Source organism: Salmo salar, chromosome ssa17 (genome assembly GCF_905237065.1).
Source record: "Salmo salar chromosome ssa17, Ssal_v3.1, whole genome shotgun sequence".
In the NCBI taxonomy this organism is placed as follows: Eukaryota; Metazoa; Chordata; class Actinopteri; order Salmoniformes; family Salmonidae; genus Salmo; species Salmo salar.
The window spans coordinates 10,349,761-10,366,115 of NC_059458.1; the positions used below are offsets into that span (position 1 = coordinate 10,349,761).

Sequence of the window (16,355 nt, forward strand, 5' to 3'; positions counted from 1 at the left end):
TACAGTATATTATTTATTGCTGATCACAGTACATTCCACATGAAATGTCTAATTCACCAATAAACAATCTACATCAGTTGATATATCTCTCTGTCTAACCAAGTCAGTAAACAGCTTTATTGTCGGCAGCAAGCTCATTAGGATGTGCCTTGCCTGTCCTCCTTCCCCTCCCTAATATAAAACCATTCAATAGGACACACCATGTATATTGTACACTACATGAGTTGGTATCATTCCCAACTGCGGTGTCCCATACGTTCCCATTTGTGTTGGGTGATCCCATTGTTTTCTGCGTCACCACACGTCGCCCGGCGAATAAAGGCTGTCTGGCTCCCAGCTTAAATATTGCCGCAATCTAAAAACCAACCATCACACTCAATTCATTCACTTCTGCTCAGTGGTGCGACAAGGACTGGGGGCCTTAGGTGGGAAAGAGAGAGGAAAAAAGTTCACTTCACACCATTGGGTGCCAAGAGAAGGGGAACACAACTACACTGGAGCTCTCACTGTGGCAAGTTGCCCATTTGTTAACTTTCACCAATATTATATTCGTGTTTCTGGAATAATTTAACCTGGGATTGATTATTTATATCGAGTTTAGAGAGTTAAGGTGTTTATTGCTATAGTGTTTGTAGCTAAAATGTGCTTTTGGACTGTTGGTTTTAGTAATTTGGGGTGAGGCAAAGAGGCATGCAGCGATTTTGTGTTTGCGCTCTCGGGATTTGACAAAGAGTGAGTGAGTGGCTCATCATTGCTGTAGTTAGCTACAGCAATGTAGCTAGCTATAAAGAACATTTTTTATTATTATATGGGGATCGACAAAGGAGAGTTGTGGATGCAACACAAGGATTCTTTGCATTCTTTGTCGTCAGATTGATTTATAACTTGCTTTTCTCTTCTCCAACCCTCAATATGTAGCGCTGATTGTTGATCATGGGTGACTGGAGCTTCTTGGGAAACATATTAGAGGAAGTAAATGAACACTCGACGGTGATTGGGAGGGTGTGGCTCACAGTGCTCTTCATCTTCCGGATCCTTATCCTGGGCACAGCTGCTGAGTTTGTGTGGGGCGACGAGCAGTCGGATTACGTGTGCAACACCCAGCAGCCTGGTTGCGAGAACGTGTGCTACGACGAGGCTTTCCCCATCTCGCACATCCGTCTGTGGGTTCTCCAGATCATCTTTGTGTCTACACCCTCGCTGGTGTACGTGGGCCACGCTGTGCACTATGTCCACATGGAGGAGAAGCGCAAGGAGCGCGAGGAGGCTGAGTTGAACCGCCAGCAGGAGCTGAGTGAGGAGAGGCTGCCGCTAGCGCCTGACCAGGGCAGTGTGCGCACCACCAAGGAGACCAGCACCAAGGGCAGCAAGAAGTTCAGGCTGGAGGGCACCCTGCTGAGGACCTACATCTGCCACATCATCTTCAAGACGCTGTTCGAGGTGGGATTCGTGGTGGGCCAGTACTTCTTGTACGGCTTCCGCATCCTACCGCTGTACCAGTGCAGCCGCTGGCCCTGCCCCAACACCGTGGACTGCTTCGTGTCGCGCCCCACCGAGAAGACTGTCTTCATCATCTTCATGTTGGCCGTGGCATGCGTCTCGCTCTTCCTCAACTTTGTGGAGATCAGCCACCTGGGCCTGAAGAAGATTCGCTTCGTGTTCCGCAAGCCGCCGCCCCAGACCCAGGGCGGTCAGGACGGCGAAGGCCAGAGCCCCCCTGGGGAAAAGAGCCTCCACTCCATGGCCGTGTCGTCCATCCAGAAGGCCAAGGGCTACCAGCAGCTGGAGGAGGACAAGCCCCCATCGCACTTCTTCCCCTTAACAGAGGTGGGCATGGAGGCAGGCAGGCTGCCCGTACCTTACCAGGCGGAAAGTGAGAACGTCTCTAAAGTGTACAACGAGTCTTTGCCTTCCTACGTCCAGACGACTGGGGCGGAGGTGAGGGTCCTACCGGAAAGCGGCGAGGACGAGGGCCCCGCGGACCCCGACGTGGAGGCTACCGACACGATAGCAGACACCAGACCACTCAGCAGTTTAAGCAAAGCCAGCAGCAGGGCAAGGTCAGACGATTTGACAGTATGAAAGTGAAATCAATGTGAAAAAGCATGGGAGCAAAGCCTCACAGAGCCTTAACTCTCGCTGTGAGGGAAGTTAACATCAGCTTGTTATTCGGTAAAAAGAGTTTAAAATGCTGTGCAATGTGCAAGGAGCCTTTAGTTTTAAAAGAAAGATAAACTTGTATTTTATAAGACAGCATTTTTTGTACTGTTTTTATCAATCTATTTAAAAGGTAACAGAAAGAAAAAAGGTCATTTTCAGCAGGATTCGTATCGTACAAGAGGAGGTTATTATTTAACAAAAATGTGCTGTTTTTTAATTCACATATTTTCTATCAAGAGTTTTAACCAAAAATGATCAAACGCTTCCGATGTTTACATTTTTTTGACTATCCATTTAGCTTGATGTTAAATGTTATATTTCTATTGAGCAAGTTATTTTTGAAGTACTGTCAGGTTTACACTTGAGCGTGTGTGTATGTATTACAATAATTTCACCTCATCTTCTCAAACATATACAACTAATTTATTTCACCTAATAGATCTACAGATTTATTTATTTTTATCTGTGAGGTGAAACATCACATTCTCATAGAATTGCTAACAACATCAAAAAATTCAAAAAGAAAGGACCACTGGTTAAATGAAAATTGACATCAATCTTGGCATTTACTTTTTTAATCCACAACATGTATCAAAAAACCTTGATAAACATATATTTTATTGATAACTATGGGAACCATGGAAGCTACCGTGGGCCAAATACTTTCTTCCGCCATGATGATAAAGATCTTGCCCTATCAGCACAAAGTATTGTTGAACAAGAGAGAAAAAATTAAGAACTCATATTCACAAAACAGGCCTTCCTTGACAAACTTTGAAAGAAAACAACTTTTTGATTCCATCTCATGAAATGTGACAACAATTAGCAGTGTAGCCAAAGTGCTTAGTTCGCAATGTATATTTCAAAACTGTAATGAAATGTAAATGAATTCATTTACACAGTGGTCAACACACTAACGTCTATCATGTCGGTCAGGTGTGGACACAGATCAACCAAGAGTCATATTGTCAGGCAATATGCCATCTTGCTTTACCGATGTTCATATGTACAAATATATGATGAAGAGGTATTCATTTAAATTGTATTGGTTATCTAGTTGATTGATTTGTGCTACAAATGAAAACTATACATATCAGAAACCCATTGACACTAATTCTGCTAACTGGACAGTGACAGAATCTAAATGCTGAAGTGAAACAATTCACGGGCCTTAAAATCAACCTTGCTTTTGAACTATGGAAACATTTATTACTGTAAGTGGATATACTTTCGGATGCTTGTCTTCAGTCTGTCTGAGCCCTTCTATATTGTGACGTAAAAACATCATATTGTGAAATTGAAAGTTGAACTGTGTGTCTAAATGGAATGTCTGTAATGTTTTTATGAGCGTCAATTGATTCCATGTTAGTGTTGTCGCTTTAATGTCTATTTTCATTATTTTACAAAAAATGCTATTTAAAACGGTGTAGTGGTTAAGGCGTTGTTGCTCTGGGAACTACTCTACTGTTGTTAGTTTGAATTAAATCCCAATTCTATTTTAGGTTATTCAAACATACAGTTTAGAGAAATAGAATCGCCCTCCTATCTTCCTTCCTCAAAGTTTGGCATATCTGTTACCCATCACCCTACTTTAGAAAAACACCAGGGTCGTGTTGATTAGGCACCAAACGGACAAAAACAGACAAACAGAAAAGAAGTACTGTAACTGGTTTGTTTTCGTTTGCTTTGGCAAAAACATTTTAAAACGTGTTCCGTTGTGTGCCCAAATGAACAGGACCCAGACCAGAGATCACCATGTTCCAGACAATGTGCCTTTTAAGACTGATTTGAACACTGATTTTTCTCTGATGAACATTTAAATGGTGCTTTCATTCCAACTAAGTCCTACCATTTCGCCAGAGGCCGAATGATTCAGCAATCAGTATCGCCATCAACACATTGCAACAAATAATGAGAGGCGTTTAGCACAATCACCAGCCAGAGGAGGTAAAGCAAACATTTCTGAGTGTTGATATAGTTGGGAAAGTAATGCTTCCATGGAGGGGGGAGTATTGAGCCTTGTTCAACCAACAAATGCAAACCATCTCAATATAGTGCAGTGGCCCCTCAACCCCCTGTCCTAAACAATACGCTACAAGCTGCAAGGTTATCAACTTAGCCCAAAGCTCAGATATGTGTGCAATGTGAACGGGGCAGACATTAACTTCTGAGGGCTGCTCCAGATGGGGTGCTGTTCATTTGGATTAAATCTTATTTAAAAATGAAATCCAAAACAAATTCATGAACGTTGGCAAGGTATCCAGTTAAACATTGAGCCATGCTGAAAGTCATCGGCCTTGCTGCCCTGCTCATCTAAATGTCAGTAGGGAATATCTGAGATATTAGGGAATATCGGGAATATCAGTAGGAAATATTAGTTTATTATCAAGCTGTGTACATTTCCAATAATCAAGAGACAGACGAGGGCCGTGTGACTTCAAACCTCAACATAGGGTTCAGTGTCCTAGCGGTATCAAAGTCATTCTTTTATTCCGTTTTTACAATGAAAATAAGTATTCTTAGTCATAGAAAAAAAAAGAAACGTTTTACTAACTTGTAGTCCTATTTGCTCATAGTTGTGTGCAAGTATCATCTTTTGAAACTGTGAACAAGGCCAATAAAAGGTCAGGTGTGGTCAAGAGGTGCCGCCTCCTTGTCTTTTCTGCATCACACACACACACACACACACACACACACACACACACACACACACACACACACACACACACACACACACACACACACACACACACACACACACACACACACACACACACACACACACACACACACACACACACACACACACACACACACACAGTATGTATTGTAATTTGCAAGTATAAAAGGCCATGACTTTCATCAATTGTATCGGTGTGTAATACATTTCACCTAACCTAAACCCTTACATTTCACAGATTCGATGGTACTCTGAGTGTCTGCTTGTCAAATACTGTGATAATGCAACACATTTTTGGTTATTACTCCACAAAAAGCTTGTATTGAGAAGCATGTTACTATACATGTGAAAAGACAACATTTCTCATCACAGCAGCAGAAAACTGAACTCTTAACAAGCTTAGATTGTTGTAGTAGTGAAGTCATAGCAAGCAACATGATGGCTGGGCATAGAGCATAGTAAGGTAGCACAATAGCTTATGTTTTATTGGAATTCCTACCATTTACTACCAGTGTGTGTGTGTGTGTGTGTGTGTGTGTGTGTGTGTGTGTGTGTGTGTAGCTGTATTTACACAAGCAGCCCAATTCAGAATTTTTTTCCTCACTAATTGGTCTTTTGACCAATCGAGAACAGCTCTGTAAAAGATCTGATGTGAAAATGTCTGATGGGATTGGTCAAAAAAACAATTAGTTGAAAAAATATGTGAATTCGGCTACCTTTGTAAATGCAGTCTCTGTGTGTCTCTGACATTTGGAATGTTTACTGACAAATCTTCTATTTCCATCAGGACTGTTATGACATTTTTTATCTGACGTACTTTACTAGCATAAAAAGTTTGGATGGAAACCTGGTTACTGGCTGTCAGCTCCGTGGACGCATAGGTCATGCGAACATTGCTCCGATTGTTTTGCCAGCTATTTGCAATGAAGGGGAACTGCCCCAATGAAATCGCAGGATTTTATAGCATAAATTATAATAGCACAAAGTAAATGCACCGTCCTGGGGGGCTCAAATGTGTATCCGTTCAGTCAGAACTTCTGGCTCTGCTCTAGTCTCCTTCCCTCAATGAGTCGCTCGCGCCAGATGGTTTTACTTCCACCACAGTAAAAAAAAAAATACTTTCGATTTTCTGAAATCGCTCGTCAAGGTCCTAGGATGATGACAGAGATGTTTCGTTTTTTGCGGCTTTTACTTTGGGTTTTTGTACACCAGCTTCAAACAGCTGAAAATACAATATTTTTGGTTCTGGAAAATATATTTCACAGCGGTTTAGATGGTACAATGATTCTCTACACTATAGTTCCTTTATTTGTCACATAAACTGAAATTAAGCAAACTATTTGAATTTTAGCAACCATGAAATGACGGAGGAATTTCTGAATAGTGAATCTTTAACAGAGCCAAAAAGGAGACATTGTGCTGTTTTCAGGTTGTTTAGGGACAATCGTAAAAGTGCAATACATGTGATTGCATGTATGCAAAAAATGTTATGTTTTGCATTCCCATGAAGATTACACACACTGCATAGGACCTCCAGTTGCTGACGGGCCCAACATTTTTATTAGTTACCGCTAACTACTAAGGGTACTATATTTGACCCATTCACAAGGATACCTTTCAAAAGCTCCCTATCCAGGTGAAATGGAAATGTACAACCACATACTGTGAAGTCACTGTCTCCCCTCATCCATGCTACATTCATCAAAATTCCAATTCACCACTTCCCTGATTGCATAGGCATATTTCTTCTGATAGGCCTAATTTTGAATACCTTTCTATCCAGACGAGATAAAGATCTACAGACAAGGGCTGTGGGTTCCTTCAACTCTCATCAAAGGTGCACTTTTTTTTATTCCTCCCCTTTGATTCTCTACAAATATTTTTCCTATTACAGATTTAGATATTAATTCACATACAGATCTGATGTTCAATAGCTTCCTATCCACATGACATATACATCTAAAACCACTTGAGGTTAGGTCTCTGACTTCCCCCGTCCATAATAGGCTACACCCATTAGAATTGCCATTTTTCATTTCACTGATTTGAGACCAATATTTCCTGTGATGGCTCAAATAGCTCTCTGTGCATATGAGCCTCAGATCTACAGACAAGTGTGGTGGGTTCCTTGACCTCTCTTATCAAAGGTACACCTTTTATTTATTTTGTATTCCTCCCCTTTGATTTTCTACAAATATTTATCCTATACAGCTGTGGTTATTAATTCACTTACATATCACATTTTCAATAGCTTCCAGTACAAATGACATATACATCTAAAACCAATTGAGTTTAGGTCTTTGGTGTCCCTTGTCACGTCCACTCCTGCTCCCCCTCTCCAGTGCTCGACGTCGCCGGTCTACTAACTACTGGTCCTGGCAACCCATCCTTACGCACACCTAAGCCTCATTAGGTACACCTGGACTTCATCACCTCCCTGATTACTTCCCCTTTATATTGCACGCCGTTATTATCACCCACCAGGCCATATTGTTTATGTTTCCATGTTTAGACGCTTTGCTTCTTTCCTATTGGTCTATGTTCTTCGTCCTTTGTCATTAAGGGTGTTTTCACACTTGTTTCCTTTCAGACAATCTTTGTGAACTCAGCGTGGTGCACAGAAATTCAAAAATAGTTTTTTATAATCGTTTTTAGTTCAGATTATTTGTTTGCAATTATGTGATCTATAGGTTAAGAGAGCTTCACAAACATTTTATTCAGTTGTGGGGTTTGAACAGTGTGAGTATCACAACACAGGCTCACGAAACATGGGACCAACACTTTACATGTTGCGTTTATATTTTTATTTGGTATATTATGGTTGGACAAATGGGTTCATATTGTGGTGTAAACTGTTTTGTGGAAATAATTTGTAGCTTTTTTACTTTTAAGCCATGAAATTCAAATCACATTTTATTGGTCACATACACATATTTAACAGATGTTATTGCAGGTGTAGCAAAATGCTTGTGTTCCTAGCTTCAACAGTGCAGTAGTATCTAACAATTCACAACAATACACACAAATCTAAAAGTAAAAGAATTTGTGCCACAAACTGTTCAGAAAGAAAATGACATGGTCCTGAACAAAAATATAAACGCAACATGTAAAGTGTTGGTCCCATGTTTCATGAGCTGAAGTAAAATATCCCCAAAATTTACCATATGCACAAAAAGCTTATTTCTCTAAAATGTTGTGCACAAATTTGTTTACATCCCTGTTAGTGAGCATTTCTCCTTTGCCAAGATAATCCATCCACTTGACAGTTATAGCATATCAAGAAGCTGATTAAACAGTATGATCATTACACAGGTGCACCTTGTGCTGGGGACAATAAATCATCACTCTAAAATATGCAGTTGTCACACAACACAATGCCACAGATGTATAATTTTTTGGAATGCCCACCAGAGCTGTTGGCAGAGAATTGAATGTTAATTTCTCTATCTTAAGCCGCCTCCAACGTCGTTTTAGAGAATTGGCAGTACGTCCAATAAGCCTCGCAACCGCAGACCACATGTAACCATGCCAGCCCAGGCCCTTGACATCCGACTTTGTCACCTGTGGGATTGTCTGAGACCAGCCACCTAAACAGCTGATGAAACTGGGACTACCGAAGAATTTCTGCACAAATTGTCAGAAAACGTCTCAGGGAAGCTCAACTGTGTGGTTGTCGTCCTCACCAGGGTCTTGACCTGACTGCAGGTGACCTGACTCATCTTCGATGAGCACCGGGCAGATGGTGTCATGTGGGCGAGTGGTTTGCTGATGTCAACACTGTGAACAGAGAGCCCCATGGTGGCAGTGGGGTTATGGTATGGGCAGGCATAAGCTACGGACAACAAACACAATTGCATTTTATCAATGGCAATTTTAATGCACAGATATACCGTGACGAGATCCTGAGGCCCATTTTTGTGCCATTCATCCACCGCCATCACCTCATGTTTCAACATGATAAGGCATGGCCCCATGTCGCAAATAGTTGTACACAATTCCTGGAAGCTGAAAATGTCCCAGTTCTTCCACTCACTAGACATGTCACCAATTGAGCAAGTTTGGGATGCTCTGGATCGACGTGTACGACAGCGTGTTCTAGTTCCTGCCAATATCCAGAAAGTTCACACAGCCATTGAAGAGGTGTGGGACAACGTTCCACAGGCCACATTCAACAGCCTGATCAACTCTATGTGAAGTAGATGTGTTGCGCTGCATGAAGCAAATGGTGGTCACACCAGATACTGACTGGTTTTCTGATCCACGCCCCTACTTTTTTTTAAGGTATCTGTGACCAACAGATGCATATCTGTATTCCCAGTCATGTGAAATCCATAGATTAGGGCCAAATGAATTTATATCAATTGACTGATTTCATATTATGAACTGTAACTCAGTAAAAGCTTTGAAATTGTTGCATGTTGCGTTTATATTTTTGTTCAGTGTTGTAATATATTTAACAATTTATTAAGGCAATATACAATGCATTCGGAAAGTAGTCAGACCCCTTGAATCTTTCCACATTTTGTTACGTTACAGCCGTATTCTAAAATGTATTAAATAAACAAAAAATCCTCATCAATCTATGCACAATACCCCATAATGACAAAGTGAAAACAGGTTTAAAAAAACAGAAATACCCTATTTACATAAGTATTCAGACCCTATGACTCAAATTGAGCTCAGGTGCATCCTGTTCCCATTGATCATCCTTGAGATGTTTCTACATCTTGATTGGAGTTCACCTCTGAGGTAAATTCAATTGATTGGACATCATTTGGAAAGGCACACACCTGTCTATGTAAGGTCCCACAGTTGACAGTACATGCCGGAGCAAAAACCAAGCCATGAGGTCAAAGGAATTGTCCATAGAGCTCAGAGACAAGATTGTGTCGAGGAACAGATCTGGAGAAAGGTACCAAAAAATGTCTGAAGCATTGAAGGTCCCCAAGAACACAGTGGCCTCCATCATTCTTAAATGGAAGAACGTTGGAACCGCCAAGACACTTTCTAGAGCTGGCCGCCCGGCCAAACTGAGCAATCGGTAGAGAAGGGTCTTGGTCAGGGAGATGACCAAGAACCCATTGGTCACTCTGACAGAGCTCCAGAGTTCCCCTGTGGAGAATGTTCCAGAAGGACTAACCTCTCTGCAGCACTCCACCAATCAGGCCTTTATGGTAGAGTGGCCAGACGGAAGCCACTCTTCAGTAAAAGGAACATGGCTTTTTTCTCTGGTCTGATGAAACCAAGATTGAACTTTTTGGCCTGAATACCAAGTGTCACGTCTGGAGGAAATCTGGCACCATCCCTACGATGAAGCATAGTGATGGCAGCATCATGCTGTGGGGATGTTTTTCAGTGACAGGGACTGGGAGACTAGTCAGGATCGAGAGAAAGATGAACGGAGCAAAGTACAGAGAGATCCTTGATGAAAACCTGCTCCAGAGTACGCAGGACTACAGTCTGGGCGAAGGTTCACCCTCCAACAGGACAACGAACCTAAGCACACAACCAAGTCAATGCTGGTGTGGCTTTGAGACAAGTCTCTGAATGTCCTTGAGTGGCCCAGTCAAAGCCTGGACTTGAACCCGATCGAACATCTCTGGAGAGACCTGAAAATAACAGTTCAGCGACGCTCCCCATCCAACCTGACAGATCTTGAGAGGACCTGCAGAGAAGAATGGGAAAAACTCCCCAAATACATGTATACCAAGCTTGTAGCGTCATACCCAAGAAGACTTTAGCGCAGTAAGCAGCAGCAGAATGAGTGAGCGGACACGGTCAGTTTAATTAAACCGTCAAATAAGGTAGACGTGATTGATACTAGCTGATAATTGGTACCATCTCAGCTGATGCGTCGACTGAGGTGGGGCACTCGGGTTTCCTTTCTGGCTCTGCTTAATTCGTGAATAATCACCAACAAGCTAACATTAGTAGTTTTATTAGCTAGCTATAGATTGAATCATTCTAGATATAGTTTAAGAGAATGACTAAACTGCTTTTATGAACTGCTTTTGGTAACACATACCTTGTTTTCCATGGACATTTGTGTTCACTCTAGTATGAGGCAGGCAACCTGGCAGGCAGGAGAGGAGGGTCACCACTAGATAACACAGCTACAAAGTCAGATTCCACCAGGTTCCCACAGACCGGAGAGTAGCGTGAGTAAGGAAAGAAACCAAGTGCAGAGTCAGAGTTGTTGAGAGGAGTGGTTGATGAGGCTCTGTAGGCTGTAGCTAGGAGTTACAAGTGACTGACAAGTGAATCCACCTGTCGCAGCAAGTGTGGGGGTTACCGTGTGAAATCAGGAGGTAGGGTTGCATTTACTAAGACAAAGCAGACACAAACGGGCTGAAACGCCTGCTTTCTTTTCCATTGCAAAATATTTTTCTATGCTTGTCTATGAAATGAACTAATGAATATCTCTGGTAAACACGTTCGGTGCTGCTGCTTTGAAGGTGGCGTGGCGACGCCACACTAGATTGAAAGTACTGGGGTAATTGTTGTCTCGCCACACGTTTTCTGGGGGCTCTGATCACTAGATTAGGTTACACATCAAATTATCTTGAATCATGGATTCCTGCTTAGACGTGTTAGATGAAACAACTCATTTATTGAATACCTCAATAGTCTATTTATCATACTTCCTATTAAAGCCCTATGAATGACTTTTCTAAGATCATTACTCATGATTTGAGTTGATGGCGCGCACAGTGATGTGGGCAGGTGTGGATAGAATGCCAGGGCTGAATTATTGTGTGTGTGTGTGTTTATGTGTGTTTGTGAGACAGCGCTGATGCTCTCTGTTTGTTTTGTAGGACTATGTGTCTACAGGATGTGGTAAAACACCAGCCCGAGGTAGCTAACTGATCTATTTACTTAATGATTGATAGGTGTTAAAATTCAATTGCCAAATTATGTTTATACTGCAAAGGCTACTACAGGTGAAGGATCTTAATTTAACCAGTTTCTCATAGCGGGAAAATAATCCTGCAGCAACAGGAAATATGAATTACTGTGTGGATTATAATTAATGGACGTTTTGTTGGTTACATTTTTAGTTAGTGCTAATCAAGTCTGCCATTTTAAAGTGGAAATAAACTTTAGAGGTCTTTTTCAACCTCATATTAACTACATGTTTGCATTTCCTGCTGTGTAGGAAATTTCTGTGCTTTTTTTTAGAAACCAATCAGATTTGTTCTGCCCTAAACCAATCAGATAATTGTTGCCCTTAGAGTTAAGTTGACTGCACTTCGTCAACCTGCGGACATTTCCTGCAACAACAGGGTAATCAAAATATGATCCTATCAGTATACATGTGCTATATCCCCTGTTTGATGATAACGCAAAACAACGTGTGTCTGTTTAACATAAAGTGTGTGATGATATGTAGCCTCTGTTGTTGTGTGTTCTCAGGTCTCTGGTGTGCAGAGAGGAGAATAGAAAGAGGACACCGAAGCTACAAAGAGAAGATCAACTCAATCTACTTGTGCATGCCTGACCATTACCAGCACAGGGAGCAGGGAATGACCTCTAACCTGGAAACACTGCAGTCTGACTGCAGTCCGGTAGTCTAGATTTGAGCAAGTAATTCACAACAATTACTGATTAATCATTCTCTTTAAACCTAATTAAGTGAATGATACATGTGTAATACATGAATAAAGAGCAAATAGATCTTTAGTCACTTCGATCTTTAAAGACAGAGGAATGAATAAAATACTAATTAGTAAAATATAATGATTTGAGAAATAAAAAATAGCAAATATAAGTATTAATCCATACATGTGCATGGTAAATTTCACATGTACTTTCCTGATCACTTTATATACAGTCGTTTCTAAACTGGTTCGCTATAGCCTGTTATTTGAATGTTGTCTAAGGTCCACCTTATGGCAACACCTTTATGTAAACCACTCACAGACTGTGCCATAAACAATATAATTAAAATGGCAAAATACTCCATAAACTTCAGACGGCACCACACTCCATAATTAAAAGGGCAAGACATTCCATAATCCTGTTGCCTGCAGTTATGGCAAGGTGACTCTCACGAACACATACATGTTTGTTTTTTTACTCTAGGATGACCACAGGCCTCAAGACTCATCTGAAGTTCCACCTTTACCAGCTGAAAAAATGTAGGGAAGCATACAGTATATTGTGACGTTGAAACATCAACATTACTCCATGAATTTTCCCTCACACCCAAAAAGTACTCGTGACATTTTGAATGTTTAGCAGAACAGGAAAATGGTCCAATTCACGCACTTATTAAGAACATCTCTGGTCATCTCTATTGCCTCTGATCTGGCGGATACACAAATCTGAATGATGTCTCTGTGTTGGAGTATGCCCCTGGCTATCCGGTAATCAGTGCAGATTTTAGCATCTAAATCTTGGTGTGGCAAATTCAAACATTACATTTTTTAATGCATGCCAGGAAAGCCACTCCACAACACTAAACAATACATTAATTGTACTATAATGGTGACAAACGGTGCCCACAAACTGTTAGGGCCTACATCAAGCTGTCCCAACAGCAGAATCCCAACACCTTATCACTGCTACACCTGGCTATCAGCGGAGCCTTGTCTGGCACCGAAACAGTTCATTCAGCCTCATTTACTGCCTTTAAAAAAACCATAGCTGATATGGCTGACTTGCTTAAACAAATGTGGTTTCTACTGACAATTGAGATGTACAAACTATGGCATAAGGAGACAACGAGCGGAAAAGAGGCAATCCGTAATTTCGATTAAGACATGAATGAGCGAGCAAGGACGTAGTCAATATAACTACTTGTTCAGCACTTTTGAAATGTACAGCGACAGAATTCAGAACATGGGCCATTCTTACAGGATTCTCCCTGTACACCAGGTCAGAACCGTAAGATAAATAAAGGGGGCATATAAGCAGACAATGAAAGCTCTTACAATATTCAATGATTACATTTCTCTAAAACAGGCTATAGGCTACATGTAAACAGTGGTGTAAAGTACTTAAGTAAAAAGACTTTAAAGTACTACTTAAGTATTTTTTGGGGGTATCTGTACTTTACTATTTGTATTTTTGCCTACTTTTACTTCACTACATTCCTAAAGAAAATGGTGTACTTTTTTCTCCATACATTTTCCCTGACACCCAAAAGTACCCGTTACTTATTGACAGGAAAATTGTCCAATTCAAACACTTATCAAGAGAACATCCCTGGTGATCCCTACTGCCTCTGATCTGTACTCTCACTAAACAGAGAACATCCCTGGTCATCCCTACTGACTCTGATCTGTACTCTCACTAAACACAAATGTTTGTTTGTAAATGATGTCTGAGTGTTGGAGTGTGCCCCTGGCTATCCATCAATAAAAAAATAATACAATTGTGCTGTCCGGTTTGCTTACTATAAGGAATTTGAAATGGTTTATACAAGAGGTCGACCGATTATGATTTTTCAACGCCGATACCGATACCGATTCTTGGAGGACCAACAAAGGCGATACCGATTAATCGGCCGATTTTTTTACTTTATTTATTTGTAATAATGACAATTACAACAATACTGAATGAACACTTATTTTAACTTAATATAATACATCAATAAAATCAATTTAGCCTCAAATAAATAATGAAACATGTTCAATTTGGTTTAAATAATGCAAAAACAAAGTGTTGGAGAAGAAAGTAAAAGTGCAATATGTGCCATGTAAAAAACTAACGTTTAAGTTCCTTGCTCAGAACATGAGAACATGAAAGCTGGTGGTTCCTTTTAACATGAGTCTTCAATATTCCCAGGTAAGATGTTTAGGTTGTAGATATTATAGGAATTATAGGACTATTTCTCTCTATACGATTTGTATTTCATATACCTTAGACTATTGGATGTTCTTATAGGCACTTTAGTCTTGCCAGTGTAACAGTATAGCTTCCATCCCTCTCCTCGCTCCTAAATGGGCTCGAACCAGGAACACATTGACAACAGCCACCCACGAAGCAGCGTTACCCATGCAGAGGAGGGGAAACAACTACTCCAAGTCTCAGAGCGAGTGACGTTTGAAACGCTATTAGCGCGCACCCCGCTAACTAGCTAGCCATTTCACATCGGTTACACCAGCCTAATCTTGGGAGTTGACAGGCTTGAAGTCATAAACAGCGCAATGCTTGAAGAATTGCGAAGAGCTGCTGGCAAAACGCACGAAAGTGCTGTTTGAATGAATGCTTACGAGCTTGCTGCTGCCTACCATCGCTCAGTCAGACTGCTCTATCAAATCATAGACTTAATTATAACATAATAACAGAGAAATACGAGCCTTAGGTCAATAATATGGTCGAATCCGGAAACTATCATCTCGAAAACAAAACGTTATTCCTTTTACATTGCACAATCTTCAATGTTATGTCATAATTACGTAAAATTCTGGCAAATTAGTTCGCAACGAGCCAGGCGGCCCAAACTGTTGCATATACACTGACTCTGCGTGCAATGAACGCAAAATGACACAATTTCACCTGGTTAATATTGCCTGCTAACCTGAATTTCTTTTAGCTAAATATGCAGGTTTAAAAATATATACTTCTGTGTATTGATTTTAAGAAAGGCATTGATGTTTATGGTTGGGTACAGTCGTGCAACGATTGTGCTTTTTTCACAAATGCGCTTTTGTAAAATCATCCCTGTTTGGTGAAGTCGGCTGTCTTTGTTAGGAAGAAAAAGTCTTCACAGTTCGCAACGAGCCAGGCGGCCCAAACTGCTGCATATACCCTGACTCTGTTTGCAAGAGAAGTGACACACTTTCCCTAGTTAAAATAAATTAATGTTTGCAGGCAATATTAACTAAATATGCAGGTTTAAAAATATATACTTGTGTATTGATTTTAAGAAAGGCATTGATGTTCATGGTTGGAGCAACGTGTACCTAAGCGATTATATGCAGCGCAGGACAGGCTAGATAAACTAGTAATATCATCAATCATGTGTAGTTAACTAGTGATTATGATTGATTGATTGTTTTTTATAAGATAAATGTAATGCTAGCTAGCAACTTACCTTAGCTTCTTACTGTATTCGCGTAACCTCGTGGAGTGCAATGTAAAGCAGGTGGTTTGAGCGTTGGACTAGTTAAGGTTGCAAGATTGAATCCCTGAGCTGACAAGGTAAAAATCTGTCGTTCTGCCCCTGAACATGGCAGTTAACCCGCCGTTCCTAGGCCATCATTGAAAATAAGAATGTGTTCTTAACTGACTTGCCTAGTTAAATAAAGGTCTAAAAAAATAAAAATAATAATAATAATAATAAAAATTAAAAATTAAAAATATTGGCCAAATCGGCGTCCAAAAATACCGATTTCCGATTGTTATGAAAACTTGAAATCGGCCCTAATTAATCGGCCATTCCGCTTAATCGGTCGACCTCTAGTTTATACTTTTACTTTTGATAGGTTAGTACATTTTAGCAATTCCATTTACTTTTGGAATATTTTTAAAACCAAATACTTTTAGACTTTTACTCAAGTAGTATTTT

The 16,355-nt window shown here is 40.6% G+C and overlaps 1 protein-coding gene across 1 annotated transcript; it reads left to right on the forward strand.

Annotated features, from left to right (window-relative positions):
* Positions 1-344: 344 nt before the first annotated feature.
* Positions 345-4,801, forward strand: gja8b (gap junction protein alpha 8 paralog b). The gene is made up of 2 exons (XM_014151233.2): positions 345-511; positions 919-4,801. The coding sequence occupies exon 2, from the start codon at positions 934-936 to the stop codon at positions 2,080-2,082; it is 1,149 nt and encodes a 382-aa protein (XP_014006708.1). The 5' UTR covers positions 345-511; positions 919-933; the 3' UTR covers positions 2,083-4,801.
* Positions 4,802-16,355: the final 11,554 nt, after the last annotated feature.